At 43.6% G+C, this 19,414-nt stretch overlaps 1 protein-coding gene across 9 annotated transcripts in view; it reads left to right on the forward strand.

The window, feature by feature from the left end:
- dennd4c (DENN/MADD domain containing 4C) overlaps positions 1-19,414 on the forward strand; it is a 228,185-nt gene that overhangs the window by 159,894 nt on the left and 48,877 nt on the right. For 3 of the 9 annotated variants that reach the window (XM_038804599.1, XM_038804598.1, XM_038804600.1), the window contains 4 exons: positions 3,624-3,752; positions 6,014-6,121; positions 7,751-7,888; positions 17,978-19,143. In XM_038804599.1, coding sequence (XP_038660527.1) covers positions 3,624-3,752; positions 6,014-6,121; positions 7,751-7,888; positions 17,978-19,143 — 1,541 coding nt within the window. The remainder of the gene's footprint in view (positions 1-3,623; positions 3,753-6,013; positions 6,122-7,750; positions 7,889-17,977; positions 19,144-19,414) is intronic. The other 6 variants (XM_038804597.1, XM_038804606.1, XM_038804601.1 and 3 more) reach the window with 6 other exon arrangements.

Below are 19,414 nucleotides of genomic sequence, written 5' to 3' on the forward strand. Positions count from 1 at the left end.
GATGCTGGAACCTGAAACGAAAGAGAAAATGCTGGAAAATTTCAGCAGGTCTGGCAGCATCTGTAAGGAGAGAAAAAGAGCTAATGTTTTGAGTGCAATGACTCTTTGTCAGCTTTGAAGTGCATTTTAAAGTGATTGAAGTGCAGGACAGGCATGTCCCTGCAAAAATGAAGGATAGAAATGGCAGGATTCGGGAACCAGGGATGACGAGAGAAATTGCAAGCTTAGCCAAAAGGGAAAAGGAAGATACGATGAGTCTAGTCATCTAAAAACTGACAAAGCCCTTGAGTACAGTGAAAGTAGGAAGGAACTTAAACATGGAATTAGGAGGGCTAAAAGGGGCCATGAAATGGCTTCAGCAAACATGGTCCAGGAGAATCCCAAGGCTTTTAATTCTGTATATTAGGAGCAGAGGATGATTCTATGTGAAGCAAGAGAAAGAGTAGGCCCACTTAAGGACAATAGAGGGAAGTTATGCGTGGAACCACAGAGGTGGGTGAAATACTTAATGAGTACTTTGTATCGGTATTCACCAGGGAGAAGGACATGACGGATGTTGAGGTCAGGGATAGGTATGTGAACTCTCGAGAACGTTAATGTATCAAAGGAGGAAGTGTTGCATATCCTAAATTACATTAAGGTAGACAAGTCCCTGGGGCCAGATGGGATCTATGCCAGGTTACTGCGGGAGGCAAGGGGAGAAATATCTGGGGCCTTAACAGATATCTTCGTATCCTCTTTGACCACAGGCAAGGTCCAGAGGACTGGAGAATAGCCAATGTTATTCCCTATTTAGGAAAAGAAGCAGGGGCAATCCAGCAAATTATATGCCGATGAGCCTGACATCAGCGGTGGGGAAGCTTTTGGAAAAGATACTGAGGGACAGGATATATGCACATTTTGAGAAAATGGACTAGTTAGTGACGAGCAGTGTGGTTTTGTATGGGGAAAGTTATGTCTCACCAACTTGAGTTATTTGAAGAGGTGACAAAGAAAATTGATGAGGGAAGGGTTGTGGATGTATTTTATATGGACTTTAGTAAGGCGTTTGACAAGATCCCACCTGGCAGACTGGTACAAAACTCAAATCACATGGGTGAGCTGGCTTCATGGACACAGAACTGGCTTGGTTAAGGAAGACAGTAGCATTGGAAGGGTGTTTTTCTGAATGAAGATCTTGTAGCTAGTGATGTTCCGCAGGGATCAGTGCTGGGACCACTGTTGTTTGTAGTATATATAGATTGGAAGAAAATGTGGATGGTCTGATTAGTAAGTTTGCAGATGACATGAAGATTGGCGGAGTTGCTAATAGTGCCGAGGATTGTCAGAGGTTACAACAGCATCTAGATAGATTGGAGACTTGGGCACAGAAATGGCAAATTGAGTTTAATCCGGACAAATGCGAGGTGATGCATTTTGAAGGATCAAATCTAGGTATGAATTATACTGTAAATGGCAGAACCCTGAGGAACATTAACATACAGCGGGATCTGGGCATGCAGGTCCACAGTTCCCTAAAAGTGGCAACACGGGTGGCCAAGGTGATTTAAGAAGGCATATGGCGTGCTTTCATCAGCTGGGGCATTGAGAATAAGTTGGGAAATCATGTTGCAGCTATATAAAACCCCGGTTTGGCCTCATTTGGAGTATTGCATACAGTTGTGGTCACATTATTAGAAGCATGTGGACGCTTTGGAGAGAGTGCAAAGAAGGTTCGCTGAGATGTTGCCCAGTCTCGAGGGTTTTGGCTATAGAACATAGAACAGTACAGCACAGAACAGGCCCTTCGGCCCTCAATGTTGTGCCGAGCAATGATCACCCTACTCAAACCCACGTATCCACCCTATATCCGTAATCCAACAACCCTCCCTTAACCTTACTTTTTAGGACACTACGGGCAATTTAGCATGGCCAATCCACGTAACCCGCACATCTTTGGACTGTGGGAGGAAACCGGAGCACCCGGAGGAAACCCACGCACACACGGGGAGGACGTGCAGACTCCGCACAGATACTGACCTGGGACACGAGCTGTGAAGCATTTATGCTAACCACCATGCTACCGTGCTGCCCCGTGCTATATTGGGAAGTTGAATAATCGATGATTAGGGCAGCACAATGGTGCAGTGGTTATCATTGCTGCCTGGCGGCACTGAGGTCCCAGGTTCGATCCAGACCCTGGGTCCCTGTCCGTGTGGAGTTTGCACATTCTCCGTGTATTTGCGTGGGTTTCGCCCCCACAACCCAAAGATGTGCAGGGTAGGTTGATTGGCCAAGCTAAATTGCCCCTTAATTGGAAAAAACGAATTGGGTACTCTAAATTTATATATTAATAAAGAATAAACTAGGATTGTTTTCACTGGAAAAACGGAGGCTGAGGGGAGACCTGATAGAGGTCTACAAAATTGAGAGGCATAGACAGGGTGGATAGTCAGGCTTTTTCCAAGGGTGGCAGACTCAATTACAAGAGGGCACATGTTCAAGGTGAGAGGGGGAAAGTTTAAGGAAGGTGCGCAGAGTAAGCTTTTCATGCGAGAGCAGTGGGTGCCTGGATCGCACTGACAGAGGATGTGGTGAAAGCAGGCACATTAGCAACATTTAAGAGGCATCTCGCTGCATACATGAATAGGGAGGAAATGGAGGGATATGGACCGATTAAAGGAAGAAGGTTTTTGTTTAGTTAGGGCATCATGATCGGCACAGGCTTGGAGAGCCGAAGGGCCTGTTCCCATGCTGTACTTTTCTTCTTTGTTCTATCAGTCTCTTTTGTAATTTTAATTTTGCCTTTGTTACTTTTGTTTGATATTATGTGTGGTATGACATTTGTTGTTTAAAGTACAATGTACAAATTGAAATGTGTGACAATGTGAAAACCAATAAAAACATTTTTTTTTTAAATGGAAAATGCTGGAGGTGCTCGGGCCAGGCAGTATCTGTGGAGAGCATAACAATTATTGATGGGACATCAATTTTACACGGTTAATCAAGTAAGCTTGTGAAAGCTCATCAACCTGAAACATTGGGTGGGATTTACTGCGCAACCTGCAATATGTTTTGTGGCGGTGGAAGACAGTCTACCATTGGCCGGCATCAGGATCTTCTGGTGCCAACACCCCCCCCCCCCCCCCCCCCCCCACCACCCACACACACACACACACACACACACACACACACACACACACACACATACATCCATTGTGAACAGAATACACCACTTGCTGCCATCAAGAGTGCGCCATCGGCAAGACCAGAAAATCCCGTTGACGTGAACAGTTGGAGAGTTCTTTTGTTGTTTTTCTGACAGGTGCGGAGTACGTCCAGCATTTTATGTTTCTATGTAAGGTTCCCAACATCTGCAATATTTTGCTTAAAATGATTAGGTTTTGGTTAAAAGGACACTGCATGAGAGAGCTTTTCTTGAATAACTTTAGGACAAACTGAAAATGCTTCCTTTGTGTAACCGGAGATGTGGAGCTGAAACCTCTTTTGTGGGACATCGATTTTACTAAAACTGTTATGGAAAAATTAAGAGATTTGATGGCTTTTCTCCTTTGAAGGTTTCTTATGTTAGTTTGTTCCATTTGTTTTTACTTTTCCATACCATCAATTGATGTTATGAACAGGTGGAAGTGATGCAGATGCTGTGAGCCATGGTAGCGTGGATAGTTCTAATGATGCTAACAGTGGAGAGCATGTGCTGTTCGTCCGAGACCTAAACAGGCTAGATTCCACTGACAATCACAGTAGCACAGGTATTGGCTTTTGTGTTGTACTAGCTCCATTAGTGATCTTTGTACCGTTTGCATTTGCTTAACTCTAATATCATCTGACACTCAATCTTCTGAACCTACCTTATGCTTTATTTCATTGAATGCTGATTAGTTACCTCAAATGTGAAACCCTTTTGGGCTGGACTTCTAATTTTCCTTGTTTGTGCTGCTTTTGACTGAATTTTTCTGCACACCCTGTATAGAATCCTGTGTTTGCAAGGCTTGGTATACAGTTGGGATTTGTCTTTCAATTGGGTTAATTCTTCCTGATTTGAATGAAATGATTTGAATTCTTCCTGATGTTGCTATCTCCGTTTTCATTTAATTATTATTGATCACCTGTACAGTGGGCTAAACAGCTGGCTTGTAATGTAAAACAGTGCCAGCAGCGCGGGTTCAATTCCCGTACCGGCCTCGCCAAAAATGCGCCGGATGTGGCGACTAGGGGCTTTTCACAGTAACTTCATTGAAGCCTACTTGTGACAATAGGCGATTATTATTAGTAGTAGTATTTCTCACTTTTGTTTGTGTTTGACCCTTTAACTTTCATTTGAGCCATTCATTACTAGAGCATTTTGATTTTTGAAATGCTGGTGGATAGCATAATTCCAATTTTGTCCAAACTTTTGACCAAATTTGATTTGCATGGAAGTCTAACAAGTTTTGCAGACAAGTATATATTTTTTGTAAAATAGGAAGGAGCAATTCGCTGAGTAGTTTGCGAAATGTATCCTCAGCTTAATGTATTTTGTATAAAAGAACTAGAAGTAGTATCTCTTTGGTGAAGAGTACAGTAGGAAAGTAGAGAACCTAGTTGCATGGTGTCCTAGACCGAACCATCTTCAGCTGCTTCATCAATGACCACCTTCCATCATAAGGTCAGAAGTGGGGATGTTTGTGGATGAATGTTCAGCACCATTTGCAACGCCTCAGATAATGAAGCAGTCCATGTCCAATTGTAGCAAGGCCTGGACAATATCCAGGTGTGGGCTGAGAAGTGGCAAGTTACATTTGTGCCACACAAATGCCAGGCAATGACCATCTCCTACAAGAGAGGATCTAACCACCGCCTCTTGACATTCAATGGCAATACCATCGCTGAATCCCCCACAATCAACATCCTGGAATTTACCATTGATCAGAAACTGAACTGGACTAGTCATGTTAATACTGTGGCTAGCAGGACAGGTCAAAGACTACAAATCCTATGGTGAATAACTTGCCTCCTGACCCCCGCCCGCCCAAAGCCTGTCCACCATCTACAAGGCACAAGTCAGTCAGGAGTGGAATGGAATACTCGTCACTTGCCTGGTTGAGTGCAGCTCCAACAACACTCAAGACGTTCAACACCATCCAGGACAAAGCAGCCTGCTTGATTGCTATCTCTTCCACAAACATTCAAACCCTCCACCACCGGCGAACAATGGCAGCCTTGTGTACCATCTACAAGGTGGACTGCATTAACTCACCATGGTTCCTCAGCGCCTTCCAAGCCCACTACCATCTAGACGGACAAGAGCAGCAGATACCTGGGAACCCCACCACCTGGAGGTTCTCCTCCAAGTCATTCACTAACCTGACTTTAAAATATATTGCCGTTCCTTCACTGTTGCCAAGCCAAATTCTTGGAACTCACTCCCTAACAGCACAGTGGATGTACCTACACCTCCAGAATTGCAGTGGTTCACGAACGCAACTCGACTCCACCTTCTGAAGGGCATCTAGGAATTGGCAATAAATGCTGGCCTAACCAGCAACGCCCACATCCCGTAAATGAATAAAAAAAACATTTTAAAACAGACCACAATCTCGCCCTCGATCTCTGCAAAACTAAGGAGCTGGTCATCGACTTCAGGAAGCAGTGTTGTACACACCCCTGTCTGCATCAACGGTGCCGAGGTGGAGATGGTTAACAGCTTCAAATTCCTGGGTGTACACATCACCAACAATCTGTCCTGGTCCACCCACGTCGCACTCCGACCAAGAAAGCACGACAGCACCTACACTTCCTCAAGAGATGAAGGAAATTCAGTATGTCCTCATTAACTCTTGATGCACCATAGAAAGCATCTTGATGCACCACAGAGAGCACCCGATCTGGCTGCATCACAGCTTGGTATGGCAACTGCTCAGCCCAAGCAACTGTGCTAACCACTGTCGTACCGTGCTGCCCTGTTCTTGTATATGGATATCTCGTACGTGGGAAGCACCTTTGTTCAAACTGTGGGTTAACTTTCTTACAGGTGCCCAGTCAGACCAAGGGTATGGATCTAAAGATGAACTTCGACGTGATGATACTGAAGAAACACTGGTAGAAATTGACCCATCTGGGAGAATTAAAGATCAAAGAGGTGAAGGTTATGAGAATCAAGTTGACTTTAAAGCATTTTCTTTCAGTTTGCAGTAACTCCTGGGTGGTGGCTCTCTGGAGTTTACATTCAATACTTTTTTGCATGCCACCTGCAACTATCAGCTAGTTAGCTCAGCAGCTAAGTAATTTCCCATTAGGTCGTGAAGAACATTAGGGAAGGCAAGTCATTGCAGAATGATTCCTGCAGCACTTTATGGTCAATTTGAACAAAATCCAAGTGCACAGCATGGATTGGAAATGCTTCTAATTAATGGAATGCCATTTGTTAAAAATTGTATTGTGTATTTATAGTATAAATATGTTAAATGACTGACGAGAGAAAATTACAGTGGCTTTTTGGGATGCAAGAAATTTGCCAATATCATTTGTCTAATTTATTTGCATATTAAAATCACCTATTTTTGCTAAATTCCTTTCTCTTTCCCCACCCCCACCCCCACCCCACATATTGCGTCCTGCATACCCAGTCCTAAAACTTTGTCAAAATCTATACCCAAACTGATTCTACTGCTTGTTATTTTTAATTAAGATAATCTTTCTCTATTGTAATGTCATCCTTAATTAACAAAGGTCCACCTTTAAAGCTCATGTCTTTCCGAAATATCATGTAGCTGAGAATATTCAAGTCCCAGCTGTTGTCATTTTGCAGCCATAGCCCTGATTGCCGCTAGATAGTATATATTCTATTTTAGCTGTCAATCCAATTGTACACTCGGATACTGAGCCTTTAACTCTGACATTTTACCATTTTTTGCAATCACTTGCCTTGCCTACTGCCGCACTCAAGTTCGTACACTGTTATGCTCTGAGTATCATTTCTCTTATTGCCAGCTTGCTCTTTTGCCTTGTCTCTTCTTTAATTTAATACATCTTCCCACCGTTGATCTCCTTCCCATAATATTTAGTTTAAAGCCCTAGTTATCTGACTCACCAGAACACTGGTCCAAGCATGTTTCAGGTGAAAATGGTTCCATCCTCAATTAAATATTTAAAGTATTTATTGACAAATTTACCTATCTTTAAAAGTTCTAATCCTTTGTTGTCAAATTCTTCTGTGGCCTTCCTTTCCCATCTGTCATTCCCCCCAGTTTCACAACCCTCTAAGATATGTGTTCTAATTCTGGTCCCTTGTGAATACTCCATTTTAATTGCTCAAAGATTGATGACCATGTCTTGCGTTGACCTCCAGCCCTGGAATATCCTTCATCTACCTTGCTTCTCTGAATCTATCACTCTGGCTGAACTTTTGGTCATCTGACCTGATTATAACTTGGTGTCATATTTTGTTTTATAATGCTCTTGTGAAGCGCCTTGAACATTTTGTGGAGTTAAAAGTGTTGAGTAAAAGTGTTTTTTTTTCCTTGTTTGTTCCCCATGTTAAATATCTATTGAAGAGGGGTATTTCTCAACTCTAATAACAACAGTGGAAAAACAATTATGACTGATCTTTCTCAAACCTCCTTTCCTGCCAGGGGTCTAATTTTGTTTTGTACTTGTACCTTTTATTTGTGTTCTGTACTTTGGATCCGTTTTCATCTTTATTGTTTGAGTTCAGATCCTTCACTTGGTGGAAACCATTTTAAACTAAATTTACATTGCACTTCATCAGCAGAAAAAAACACAGACAGCACGGATGGGTCAGCTGTTAGTAAAACAAATAAGAATTCTAGCTCACCAGAAAAACTTCATTCAAGTAGCAGCATTGTAAAGCTGCAGTGTGCTGCTGTTGGCAGCAAAGGAAGCAGTGGTAAGCAATTTCTAAATCACTAGTTACCATTATGCCTTATTGTCCATTTTGCATTTTAACATATTTTGTTCTTTTCCAGTTTTTGAGTTGTGTCTCATTAGGTGATGGGACCAAAAAACCATTTGTAAAATGACCAAAAAATACAGGTCACTTGAAAACCAAGTAATTAACTAAGCAACTCCTCTAAGAGCATAACTGTTTAAAAAAGAAAGACTATATTCTGAATCAATTTAAATATAAAATGTGAACTTTTGTTCTCCAATTAAAAGTTCATATAATTCAGTTTTTTCCCAGCTGGTTAATGTCTTGAAAAAATACAATGTGGATCCTGCGTCCCATTGTATTTGAAATTCCAGTGCACAACTGCATCTATTTAACTCATGATTATTTTTGTTGCCTCTCCCCTTGTTATGGCACTAGCTCCCTTACACGAAAATGACTGATGGGTGGAAGCCACTTGCCAGTACCTCACTAGTTATCACATTGTGCTATCAGCAATTGAACTGTGGTTGACATCCCTACAGGTCTGTGCTCAACAAAAAATTGCTGATCATTTCTCCATTTCCTAAATTTAGATGCTGTGGTCATTTAGAGTCTCCATTAGCTGAAATCAGCTAAATCAGGATTAAGAAGAAACAAGATACTTGAATTATTTGCAGTTGAGCAGGGAAAGTTTAGGAGATTTGAGATATGGAGGGTTTTTCTTCTGCTTGGGAATTGGGAGCTAAACTGAAATCCTCAAGAATGAGAAATGAAGTTGCGAGAAATTTCCATAAATAGCTCATTGTTGGAACATGCACTGCTTTGCCACATAACTTAGATATAGGAGCAAGTGCAGCTTATTTAACAGAATCACAGAAAAATACAGTGCAAAAGAGGTCCTTTGGCCATCAAGTCTGCACTGACACATGAAAAACAGCTGACCTACCTACCTAATCCCATTTTCCAGCACTTGGCCCATAGCCTTGAATGTTATGACATGCCAAGTGCTCATTCAGGTACTTTTTCAAGGATGTGAGGCTACCCATCTCTATCACCCTACCAGGTCGTGCACTTCAAACTGTCACCACCCTCTGGGTTAAAAGGTTTTTCCTTAAATCCCCCTGAACCTCCTGCCCCTCACCTTGCACTTGTGTCCCCTCATGACTGACTCTTCAACTAAGAGGAACAGCTGCTCTCCATGCTCCTTGTAATCTTGTGCACCTTGATCTAGTCGTCCCTCAGTCTTCTCTGTTCCAGCGAAAACAACCCAAGCCTATCTAACCTCTCTTCATAACTTTGTTTTTCCATCCCAAGCAGCATCCTGGTGAATCTCCTCTGCACCCTTCCAGTGCAATCACATCCTTCCTATAACGTGGCTATCAGAATTATACACACTACTCCAGCTGTGGCCTCACCAAAGTTCTATACCACTCCAACATGATTTCCCTGTCTTTGTAATCTGTGTCTAGATTGATAAAGGCAAGCGTTCCATAAGTCTTTTTCACCACCCTATTAAACTGCCCCTTCCCACCTTCAGAAATCTACAAAGTTTTTCGGAACTTCCCAGTTTCATAGCATTCATTGAATGCTTCCTTGTCAAATTACTACTTCCAAAGTGTATCACCTCACAATTTTCAGGGTTAAATTCCATTCCACTTATCTGCCTATTTGACCACCTCATCTATATCTTCCTGTAACCCAAGGCACTCCAACATGCTTTCTAACTACCTGGCCTATCTGCAAACTCACTGATCCGACCTCCCACATAGTCTTCAATGTCATTTATATCAATTATGAATAACAGTAGAGCTAGCACCAATCCCTGTGGTACGCCATCTTCCAGTCACTAAAACAGGTGTTTGTCATCGCCCCCTGTCTCCAACAACTGAGGTAATTTTGAATCAACCTCGTCAAATTACCCTGTATCCCATGTGCATGTGCCTTTATCAGTCGCCCATGTGGGGCTTTGTTCAAAGACTTGCTGAAATCCATATAAACTACACCAACTGCACTACCCTCATCTACACACCTGGTCACCTCCTCAAAAAATTCAATCAAATTCAGCCCCTGGAACCTACTTCGCCATTCAATCAGATAATGGCTGATCTGATTGTGCCTTCAACTCCACATTTTTGCCTGCCCTTGACTCCCTTGTAGATCAAACATTCGTGTAACTCAGCCTTGGAGGTTTACTGACCCAGCCTCCACTGCTGTCTGGGGTAGAGAATTCCAAAGATTAGTGACCCTCAGAGAAGAAATTCCTCGTCATTTCCATTTTAAATGGGAGGCACCTTCTTCTGGAACTGTGCCCCCTAGCTCTGGAGGCATGTAACTGACCAATTGCCATATTTGGATGAGAAATTGATTGTAGCATGTTGCCACAGTCAGGATGGTGTCATGAGATCTCAGGACCCCACTGTCACAGGAGGAGATTTACAAGGATGTTGCCAAGTCAAGAAAATTGCAGCTATGAGGAAAGATTGGATAGGCTGGGGTTGTTGTTGGAAAAGAGTAGGCTGAGGGGAGATTTGATTGACATGTATAAAATTGTGAGGGGCCTGATTGAGTGGATGAAAAAAGCTAGTTTACTATGGCCGAGAGGCTAGTGACCAGGGGGCATAGATTAAAGTGATTAGTGGAAAGATTAGAGGGACGATGAGGCAATTATTTCAAACCAAAAGCGTTGCGGGACTCTGGAACTCATTTCCTGAAAGGGTAGTAGAAGGAGACTAATTTAAAAGGTGTCTGGATATGCACCTTGTGTCATAATCTGCAGGGCTACAGACCAAATGCTGGAAAATGCGATGTGGCTAGGTGGCTAATTTTTCGGCTGACGCAGACCTGTTGAGCCAAGTGGTCTCAAAAACTAATGAACAGATTTTGATTAAACCTAGTACACAGGATATGACCCAACGTGTTTATGCTGAAGGTGCAGGTGTGTATCCAGATCTTGGAATTTTTCAAACTATCCATAAACATTCAATGATTTTATTTCCTTACGAGCTCATCTGATTTGTATCCCCAGTTCAAATCATGGCTCGTGCTTCTATGGCACAGGGCAAGTCTCCTGCTCATATTTTATGTATTGACTTCTAAAAATAGCATTGTGACTGAACACTTTTTTGTAAATCTACCTGCTTTTAATGTCATTGTTAGCACAGCAATTGAAATCCAATTTATGAGTCACAAATCTTGGGTTCAATCTGCACTCCAGAGATTTGAACATATAAACTAGGCTGACACTTTGAAGATCCCTCCTTTTAAAGAGGTATTAAGCAGAAACATTATTTTCTAGCGCAATTGAATGATCAGGAAAGATTGCATGGTGCCTAGGCCAATATTTATTCCTCAGTTACCATTGCTAAAACAAATGATGTAGTCTTTTATTGCCTCTGCCAATGAAAGTGTGTGGAGGCAATGGATGTTTGTTTCTACGCAATTCCTTAAAAACTAATAAACAGATTTTGGTTAACTTAGTAAGCAGGATATGGCCCAAGGAAAATCTGAGTTTTTGGAGATGGTGTAAATGCATATCCAGATCCTGGAAGTTTTCAAAGGATCCATTTGCATTGGAAGATGCTGTGAATTGACTGAATGCTACGTTGTTTTATTTAAGATGTTGTGGGTTGTCTTAGCTGCTGTGGTGAAATTTATCACAGCTGTTAAAATGAGTAGAGTTTTGAGAGTAGGTTGTTGGATGTGGATTTATCTGGAGCTTCCTCAGTGAGATGGAAACTCTTTATTTTTTTAAATATAAATTTAGAGTACCAATTCTTTTTTTCTAATTAAGGGGCAATTTAGCGTTGCCAATTTATCGACCACGCACATCTTTTTGGGTTGTAGGGGTGAGACCCGCGCGGATATGAGGAAAATGTGCAAACTCAACTCCGACAGTGAGCCAGGGCCGGGATCGAACCTGGGTCCTCGCTGCCGTGAGGTAGCAGTGATAACCACTGCGTCACCATGCCGCCCTGAGATGGAAACTCTTATGATTCCTTTTGCCATAGAGCATCAACCAGGCAAGGAAAAGAAGAGCTACCTAATTGTAAAAGTATTAAGCTAACGCAGCATAGTAGAGGCATACACTCTGAGCGGTTTCTTCACTTGTATCATTTATATTTAACACCTCACTGTGCCAGTGAGTTACGAACAAGGAGTCGATAATTCAACCTTTTTGAGCCTGTTCCATCGTTTAATAAGATCATGGCTGACCTGATACTAACCTCAAATCTGCATCCTACTTATTTACCCCTCGATAACCTATCACTCCTTGTTTAATCCATTCACCTCTGCCTTAAATAAATTTAGTTGCCATGTTTCTCTTTGTGACAGCAGCTACTATATGCAAAAAAATATTTTTAATAAAGTCATTTGTATATACATTAAACCAGAGCGAGTTAAATCCACTGACCCTCTTAAAGGCAAACTTAATTTTTTCCAGCCTTAGGAACTCCACCAGGTTGCTCACCCACACCCCTGGCTTCGGTGGCTTTGAGTCCCTCCACCCCAACAAAATTCGTCTCTGGGCTACCAGTGAGGCAAAGGCCAACATGTCGGCCTTCCTCGCCCCCGGGTTTTCTGACGCACCAAATATCGCCACTTCTGGATTTGGGGCCACCTTGCCCTTGAGCACCTCGGACATTATGTCTGTGAACCCCGTCAGCTTCGGACATGCCCAAAACGGCTTCCCCGCGCACCACCCCCACCTGTCCTCCACCTCCTCAAAAAACCTGCTCATCGTAGCCACTGGCATATGAGCCTGATGCACTAACTTGAATTGAATACGGCTAAGCCTAGCACACAACGAAGATGCGTTCACCCTCTCAAAGCCTCCTTCCATAACCCAGCCTCCATTTTGCTCCCTCAACTCCTCCTCCCACTTCCATTTGACTTCTCCTGTCAGGGCCCCCTCTCAGTCCATTTAATTCCTTGTAAATCTCAAATACATTACCCACACCCACTCCTGCTTTAGATACCACCTTATCTTGTAGCCCCAGGGGTGGCAGATAGGGAAGGACGCCACCCCCTTCCTCACATGATCCCGCACCTGTAAGTACCGGAACCCATTCCCGCTGGGCAGCTCATACTTCAAGTTCTCCTAAACTCGCAAAGCTGCCCCCCACAAACAGGTCCCCAAACCACTCAATCCCTGCCTGTCGCCACCCCCAGAATCCTGTGTCCAACTCCTCTGGTGCAAAGCTATGATTCTCGCAAATCAGTACCCAGACCGAGACACCTTCCAGCCTCAGATGCTGCCGCCACTGTCCCCCTACCCGCTAAGCCGCCATCACCACCGACTCAGAGTACTTGGCCGGCGAGAACGCCAGGGGTGCCGTCAACAATGCCCCTAAGCTCACACCCTTACAGGAGGCTGCCTTCATCTGTTCCCACGCCGACCCCTACCCCATCACTCACTTCCTAACTCTGGCTATTTTCGCCGCCCAATAATAATTCATTATATTTGGCAAGGCAGCCCACCCCTCCCGCGTCCCCATTCCAGCCGCACCTTCTTTACCTGTGTGGATTTCCCCGCCCACACAAACCCCAAAATCAGCATTAATTTGCCTGAAAAAATATTTTGGAATTAAGATAGTGAGGTTCTGGAAAACAAATTAGAGCCTAGGGAGTACTGTCTGCACGCGCCCCGCTAGTGATAATGGGTGCACATCCCATTCAGTTTATGTGATTGTTTCCAACCATGCAACATCTGGATGCCCAAATACCTAAAGCTCACACCCACCACCTTAAACGGCAACTCGCCCAACCTTCTCTCCTGCCCCCTTGTCTCGATCAGGAAGACCTCACTCTTCCCCATGTTTAACTTGTATCCAGAAAACTGACCAAACTCCTCTAAAATGTTCATTATTCCCCCCAATTCTTCCCAGTGGATCTAATATATAAAGCAGCAGATTGTCCACATGTAGCGAGACCCCGTATTCCATTTCACCCCCGCCCCCGCAATTGTCCACTCCAGCTCTTTAACGCTCTGAGCACTATTGCCAATGGCTCTATTGCCAAGGCAAAAAGCAACGTGGAGAGTCGGCATCCCTACCTTGTCCTACAGTGTAGTCCGAAGTATCCCAAGCTCACCTGTATCGTCCGTATGTTCGCTGTTGGCGCCCTATACGGTAAACGAACCCAATCCACAAATCCCTGTCCGAACCGAAACCATCCCAACACTTCCCATAGATACTCCCATTCCATCCGATCGAAAGCCTTCTCCGTGTCCAGAGCAACCTCCACCTCCTGTCCCTCCGGGGGCATCATTATCGCATTAAATAATTGGCTAACGTTCGCCAACAGCTGCCTCCTTTACAAACCTCTTCTGGTCTTCCCCTTTCACCCCCAGCGCACAGTCCTCGATCTGCGAGGCCAAGATGTTTGCCAGCAGTTTGGCATCCAAGTTTAGCAGCAGTATCAGACAGTAGGACCCACACATAGACATAGAACGTACAGTGCAGAAGGAGGCCATTTGGCCCATCGAGTCTGCACCGACCCACTTAAGCCCTCACTTCCACCTTATCCCCGTAACCCAGTCACTAAGTACAATTTATCACGGCCAGTCCACCAAACCTGCACGTCTTTGGACTGGGAGGAAACCGGAGCACCCGGAGGAAACCCACGCAGACACTGGGAGAACGTGCAGACTCCGTACAGACAGTGAAGGAGATTGAATCTGGGACCCTGGCGCTGTGAAGCCACAGTGCTAATCTCTTGTGCTACTGTGCTGCCCGTACTTCTCCACGTCTTATCCACCACAAAGTAATCAATCCACGAGTACACCCTGTGCACATGAGGAAAGTACTAAAATTCCTTCGCCCTTGGCCTCACAAACGTCCAAGGGTCTACCCACCCCCCTCCCCATGTTCTTTGTGAACCCCTTTAGCTCCTTCACCACCGCCAACACCCTCCCCGATCACTGACTCGACAGGTCTAAAATCGGCTCAATGACCGTATTAAAGTTTGTTCTCTCCTCTTCCTCCCCCACCCTCGTAATCAACCAATGCGAATCCAGGTTCGTGATCTTCCCCAGCACCCGCCTCATCAATTCAACTTCATCCCAATTTAGGGCATAAACAATCACCAAGACCACTGGCATCCCCTCCAGTTTCCCGCTCACCATCACAAACCATCCCTGCTGAATCTGCCACTATATTCCCACCTCAAACGCTATCCGCTTGGTTATTAGCACCACCACACTCCAAGTCTTCATATCTAATCCTGAATGGTTGACCTGTCCTACCACCCTTGGCCTAGTCTGGTCTCCGATCTTCAAATGCGTTTCCTGCAGAAAGGCCACGTCTGCCTTCAAGCTCCTCAAATGCACAAACACTCGTGACGGTTAGTTTGTCTGGCCCCTTCCCCAGCCAATCAACCATATCCCTTCTTGAGCCAGCCCCCGGCCCATGTTATGCGACCTCCTCAGGCCCACCCTTGGATGTCCATCGTCACCACCTCCTTTCTTAGTGCGCCACAGCAACCTGACCTTTGTCAGCAGCCACCCCACCCTAAACAAAACACTCCCATCCGTCTGTACTACACTAACCACCTGCTCGCTCAACCCCCCCCCCCCCCCCCCCCCCCCAAATCAGCTGCTCCAGCATTTTGGCAACATCAGCTGCTCCAGCATTTTGGTAACATATGAGCCAGCGTCCGCTCCCTCGATATCGTCTGGCATCCCAACAATTCTCACATTTTGTCTCCAGGAGCACCATGGGCTGGTACGGCCGAGCCTTCACCTTCACCATCTTCACCTGTAGCACACGAAGAATCTCTTGTTCCAACAGCTCCTTCCTTCTCGACCCACTTCTGGTCCGCGGATCCATCCAACAACACAGTGGAGCTTTACTTTCCTCCACCACCTTTTCCCACCAAAACATCCACCCAGCAAATGGGGGGGAAAGGACCGAAAAAAACGCCTCGAAATGAGAGCTGCCACTAGAAGTCATCAGGCCAGAAAATATTTAATTGTTTATTAAGTACTTTGGACATTATAAAGATGCTGTATGAAAAAGCAAGTTCATCCCTTTTTCCATAAGGGTCAATTTTAGTTAATATTGTTTCTGCTGGCACTGCTGCCTCATGGCGCAGAGGACCCAGGTTCGATCCCGGCCCTGGGTCACTGTCCATGTAGTTTTTGCACATTCTCCCCGTGTCTGCATGTGTCTCACCCCCACAAACCCAAAGATGTGCAGGGTAGGTGGATTGGCCATGCTAAATTGCCCCTTAAATGGAAACCAATAATTGGGAACTCAATTTATAATGAAAAATATTTTTAAAATTATTGTTTCTGCTGGAGTTTAATTCCAATTCTTGCAGCTACTTCTGAATGAATGCCTAAACTGAGCATAGGGTAGCAACAGCTCTGCAAAATGTGACCACTTTATTTGCTGCAGTATTTTGCAGAAAACCACCTTCTGTGCACCAAACGTAATGAAAACCGAACCTATCATAGACTTAATGCATAGGATATTTTTTCCCCCACCTGTTATCAATTGAAACCTATTGAAATTTAAATATTGAACTCCTGTAATAATTGGAGAAATGTTGCTTCTACCTACTGAAACAAGAATATGGAAAAGGTTTTTTTTAAACTTGGGATATCATATTGAAAAAGAAAGTTTAATACCATTTCCACTGAGTCTTTAATATATGCAACATTTCTCTCTGAGGAAGTGTCAGCAGGAACCGTTTGTGGCTCGCAAGGATCCCATGTCCTGCAAGTTTATCTTTCAGACTCTTGAAACTGGTCAAATTCTCCCAAGTAAATATAATTGCAGAATGTAAAAATTAATAAGGACATGGCAGCTGAATCCTGTGATATGTTAACTGGTAGATAACAGGAATGGGTAAACAAGAATGGCAGTTAAACAGTAATTTATGTGAGATCTTGAAAAAACATGTGTATTTCCATAATGACTTTCAAAATAATGGAATATCCCAAAGCCCATGAAGTTATTAAAATTACTTACTGTTGCTCCATGGGGAAAGGTGACAGCCAATGGTTGTGTTATTGCCTACAATATTTGTTTTGCTGTTGGTTCAGAAATAAATATTGCAGAGGCAGCAGGTGGCCCAGTGATTAGCACTGCTGCCTCACGGCGCCGAGGTCCCAGGTTCGATCCTGGCTCTGGGTCACTGTCCATGTGGAGTTTGCACATACTCCCCGTGTTTGCATGGGTTTCGCACCCACAACTCAAAGATGTGCAGATAGGTGGATTGGCCACGCTAAATTGCCCCTTAATTGGAAAAAATGAGTTAGGTACTCTAAATTTATCTTTTAAAAAAAATAAATAAATATTACCCTGGACACGGGAAGAAAATTCTACTATTTTTAGAAAACCACTGTGGGATATTTTGTGCCAACCTGGAAGGGAAAGATGTCACCTTATCCATAGGTTGACACCTCCAACAGTGTAGTGCTCCTTTAGTACTGCACTGAAGTAGAAGCCTGGCTTTTGCGCTCCATCCTTTGGAGTGCGACTTGAACTCATGATCTTCTGACTGAATCAAAAGTCCTACTGTGTCAAATTTTAAAACTATTTCTTGAATGTCGGTTATTGCTTTTCAAATGCCATCTTCCAAATTTGCTTCAAATGTAGTAGAAAATAATTCATTTGTGATTTTCTTTTTTTTTTGTGTTTGCTTATGTCCTCTTGCTCCCTATTTTCTCTCAATTTTCTCCTGGTCTTCTGCCGGGAATGCTCTTGAACCTAGGACATGAGAAGACTAGCTTAAGGTGATTTTCTATCTCCTCTTATCTCACTTCACCCTCCTTACATTTGCTTCCTTTGAAATGTGGCTGAGGTCAGATTATTTGCCATGAAGAATTGTGTTAAATGTATTGCTGTGATGCAAACCATTTAGTGAGTGCCCCAGACATGAGGCTCTCCTGATTACTGTGATAGTTTATATATTGGCTAAAGTACTTGTTCTGACTAAGACTAGCCACTCCACATATTATATTTGAGCCTTACCTTTTAATTGAAATAGCGATTCTTCATACCTCTACTGTTATTTAGTCTTGTGGCACAGTTGTTCATTTTTTGAAATGAGGGAATAATTGCTGTCTGACTTGTGGCTATTAATTTATCTTTTCAATTCTAGGTGATTTGGCTAACTTACTCCTGGTAAATAATGCCCATTATCAAGATGGTAATGGAGTTGGGGACCCAACACGAGCACACAGGAAAAACAGCGAGAAAAGCCAGCAGCGGCCAAAGTTCTGGGCAGAAAGGAGCTGCAGTTTCAGTGCTGATACACGATCTAACATGTTACTTCAAAAGGGAAGCCTTGAAACTGATCCAAATGAAATAGCTGAGACGATGGGTGCTGATGCTAAGATCCTGGCTGCTGTTCTGTGTAGCACCAAAGACCCATCAAAGATGAAGAGCTCTCCGATCTTGGATCACTCATCCAATCAAACAGGAGAGTGTCAAGGTGATAACAGCAGAACTACCGTTGACAAATACTTGGATGTTTCAGAGAACAGAGACTCAACCCCATGCGAAACATCAAATAAACATATTGCTGATACTGAACCTACAGCGATGTCCAAAAATTTGGTGTTTGTAATGGAAGGCCTACAGGTTGACCCAGAGTTTATTCCTCCAACTAATGAAGAAAATCAAGTTGAAGATCCCATGCAGAACAGGACTGGTATGCAGCCTGCAATTAAGCCTGTTGAAAGAGAAGATGTTAAGATAGGTTTTGACCCATTATCATTGCTGGTCTCCGAAACTGATAAGAAAATCCCCGCTAAAGTAGAGGAGAAGAATGTACCACCGGTTGTGTCTCGAAACCTTGCTGATGAAATTGAAATGTATATGAATCTTAAGAGCCCCCTGGGAAATAAATCAGCCAGTATGGAACTACACAAGACTGAGAATGAAGAGAAAGCATCAGGTGATAGTGATGGCACACAAACTCATCCATCAGAAAGGAGATCAAGTCTTCCATCTAGCCCTGTTCCACCAGAAGATGTACAAACAACAACTAAATCTGTGTCGAGGTCGAAAACATTTACTGGCCAGCCAAAAATGCAAAAACCTGTTTCACAGAAAGTGCGTTCAGCTTCACTAACTGCCTTAGTGCGGAACACCCAGCATGGCTCCTTGGGGTCCATTGTTACATCAATTTCAGGATTTAAATTTGACAATCTGCTCTCTGGACCCAAGATGGATGTACTTAAGTCGGGCATGAAACAAGCAGCAAATGTTGCCAGCAAGATGTGGGGAGCTGTAGCATCAGCATACTCCTACTCTGACGATGAGGTTAGACACCATCTATGCTCACTGATTAGTGGATTTACTTTGAGAAAGTGGTAACATAGGGAAATTATTTCAGAAGTCAGTAGACACCATTGTTGAGAATTGTGACCACCAGTCTTATGAATGCAAATTTATAGTAGCAAGTTCATATATATAATCATTGTGGGTGAGTCAGAGGTGTAAATTATTGCCATTTTGAGAGTGAGGAAAACTTAGTATACCTGAAAGATTCATGATTTTCAAGCAGAAAGGTGATTAGCTTCACATGTAGAAC

Source organism: Scyliorhinus canicula, chromosome 8 (assembly GCF_902713615.1).
Source record: "Scyliorhinus canicula chromosome 8, sScyCan1.1, whole genome shotgun sequence".
In the NCBI taxonomy this organism is placed as follows: domain Eukaryota; kingdom Metazoa; phylum Chordata; class Chondrichthyes; order Carcharhiniformes; family Scyliorhinidae; genus Scyliorhinus; species Scyliorhinus canicula.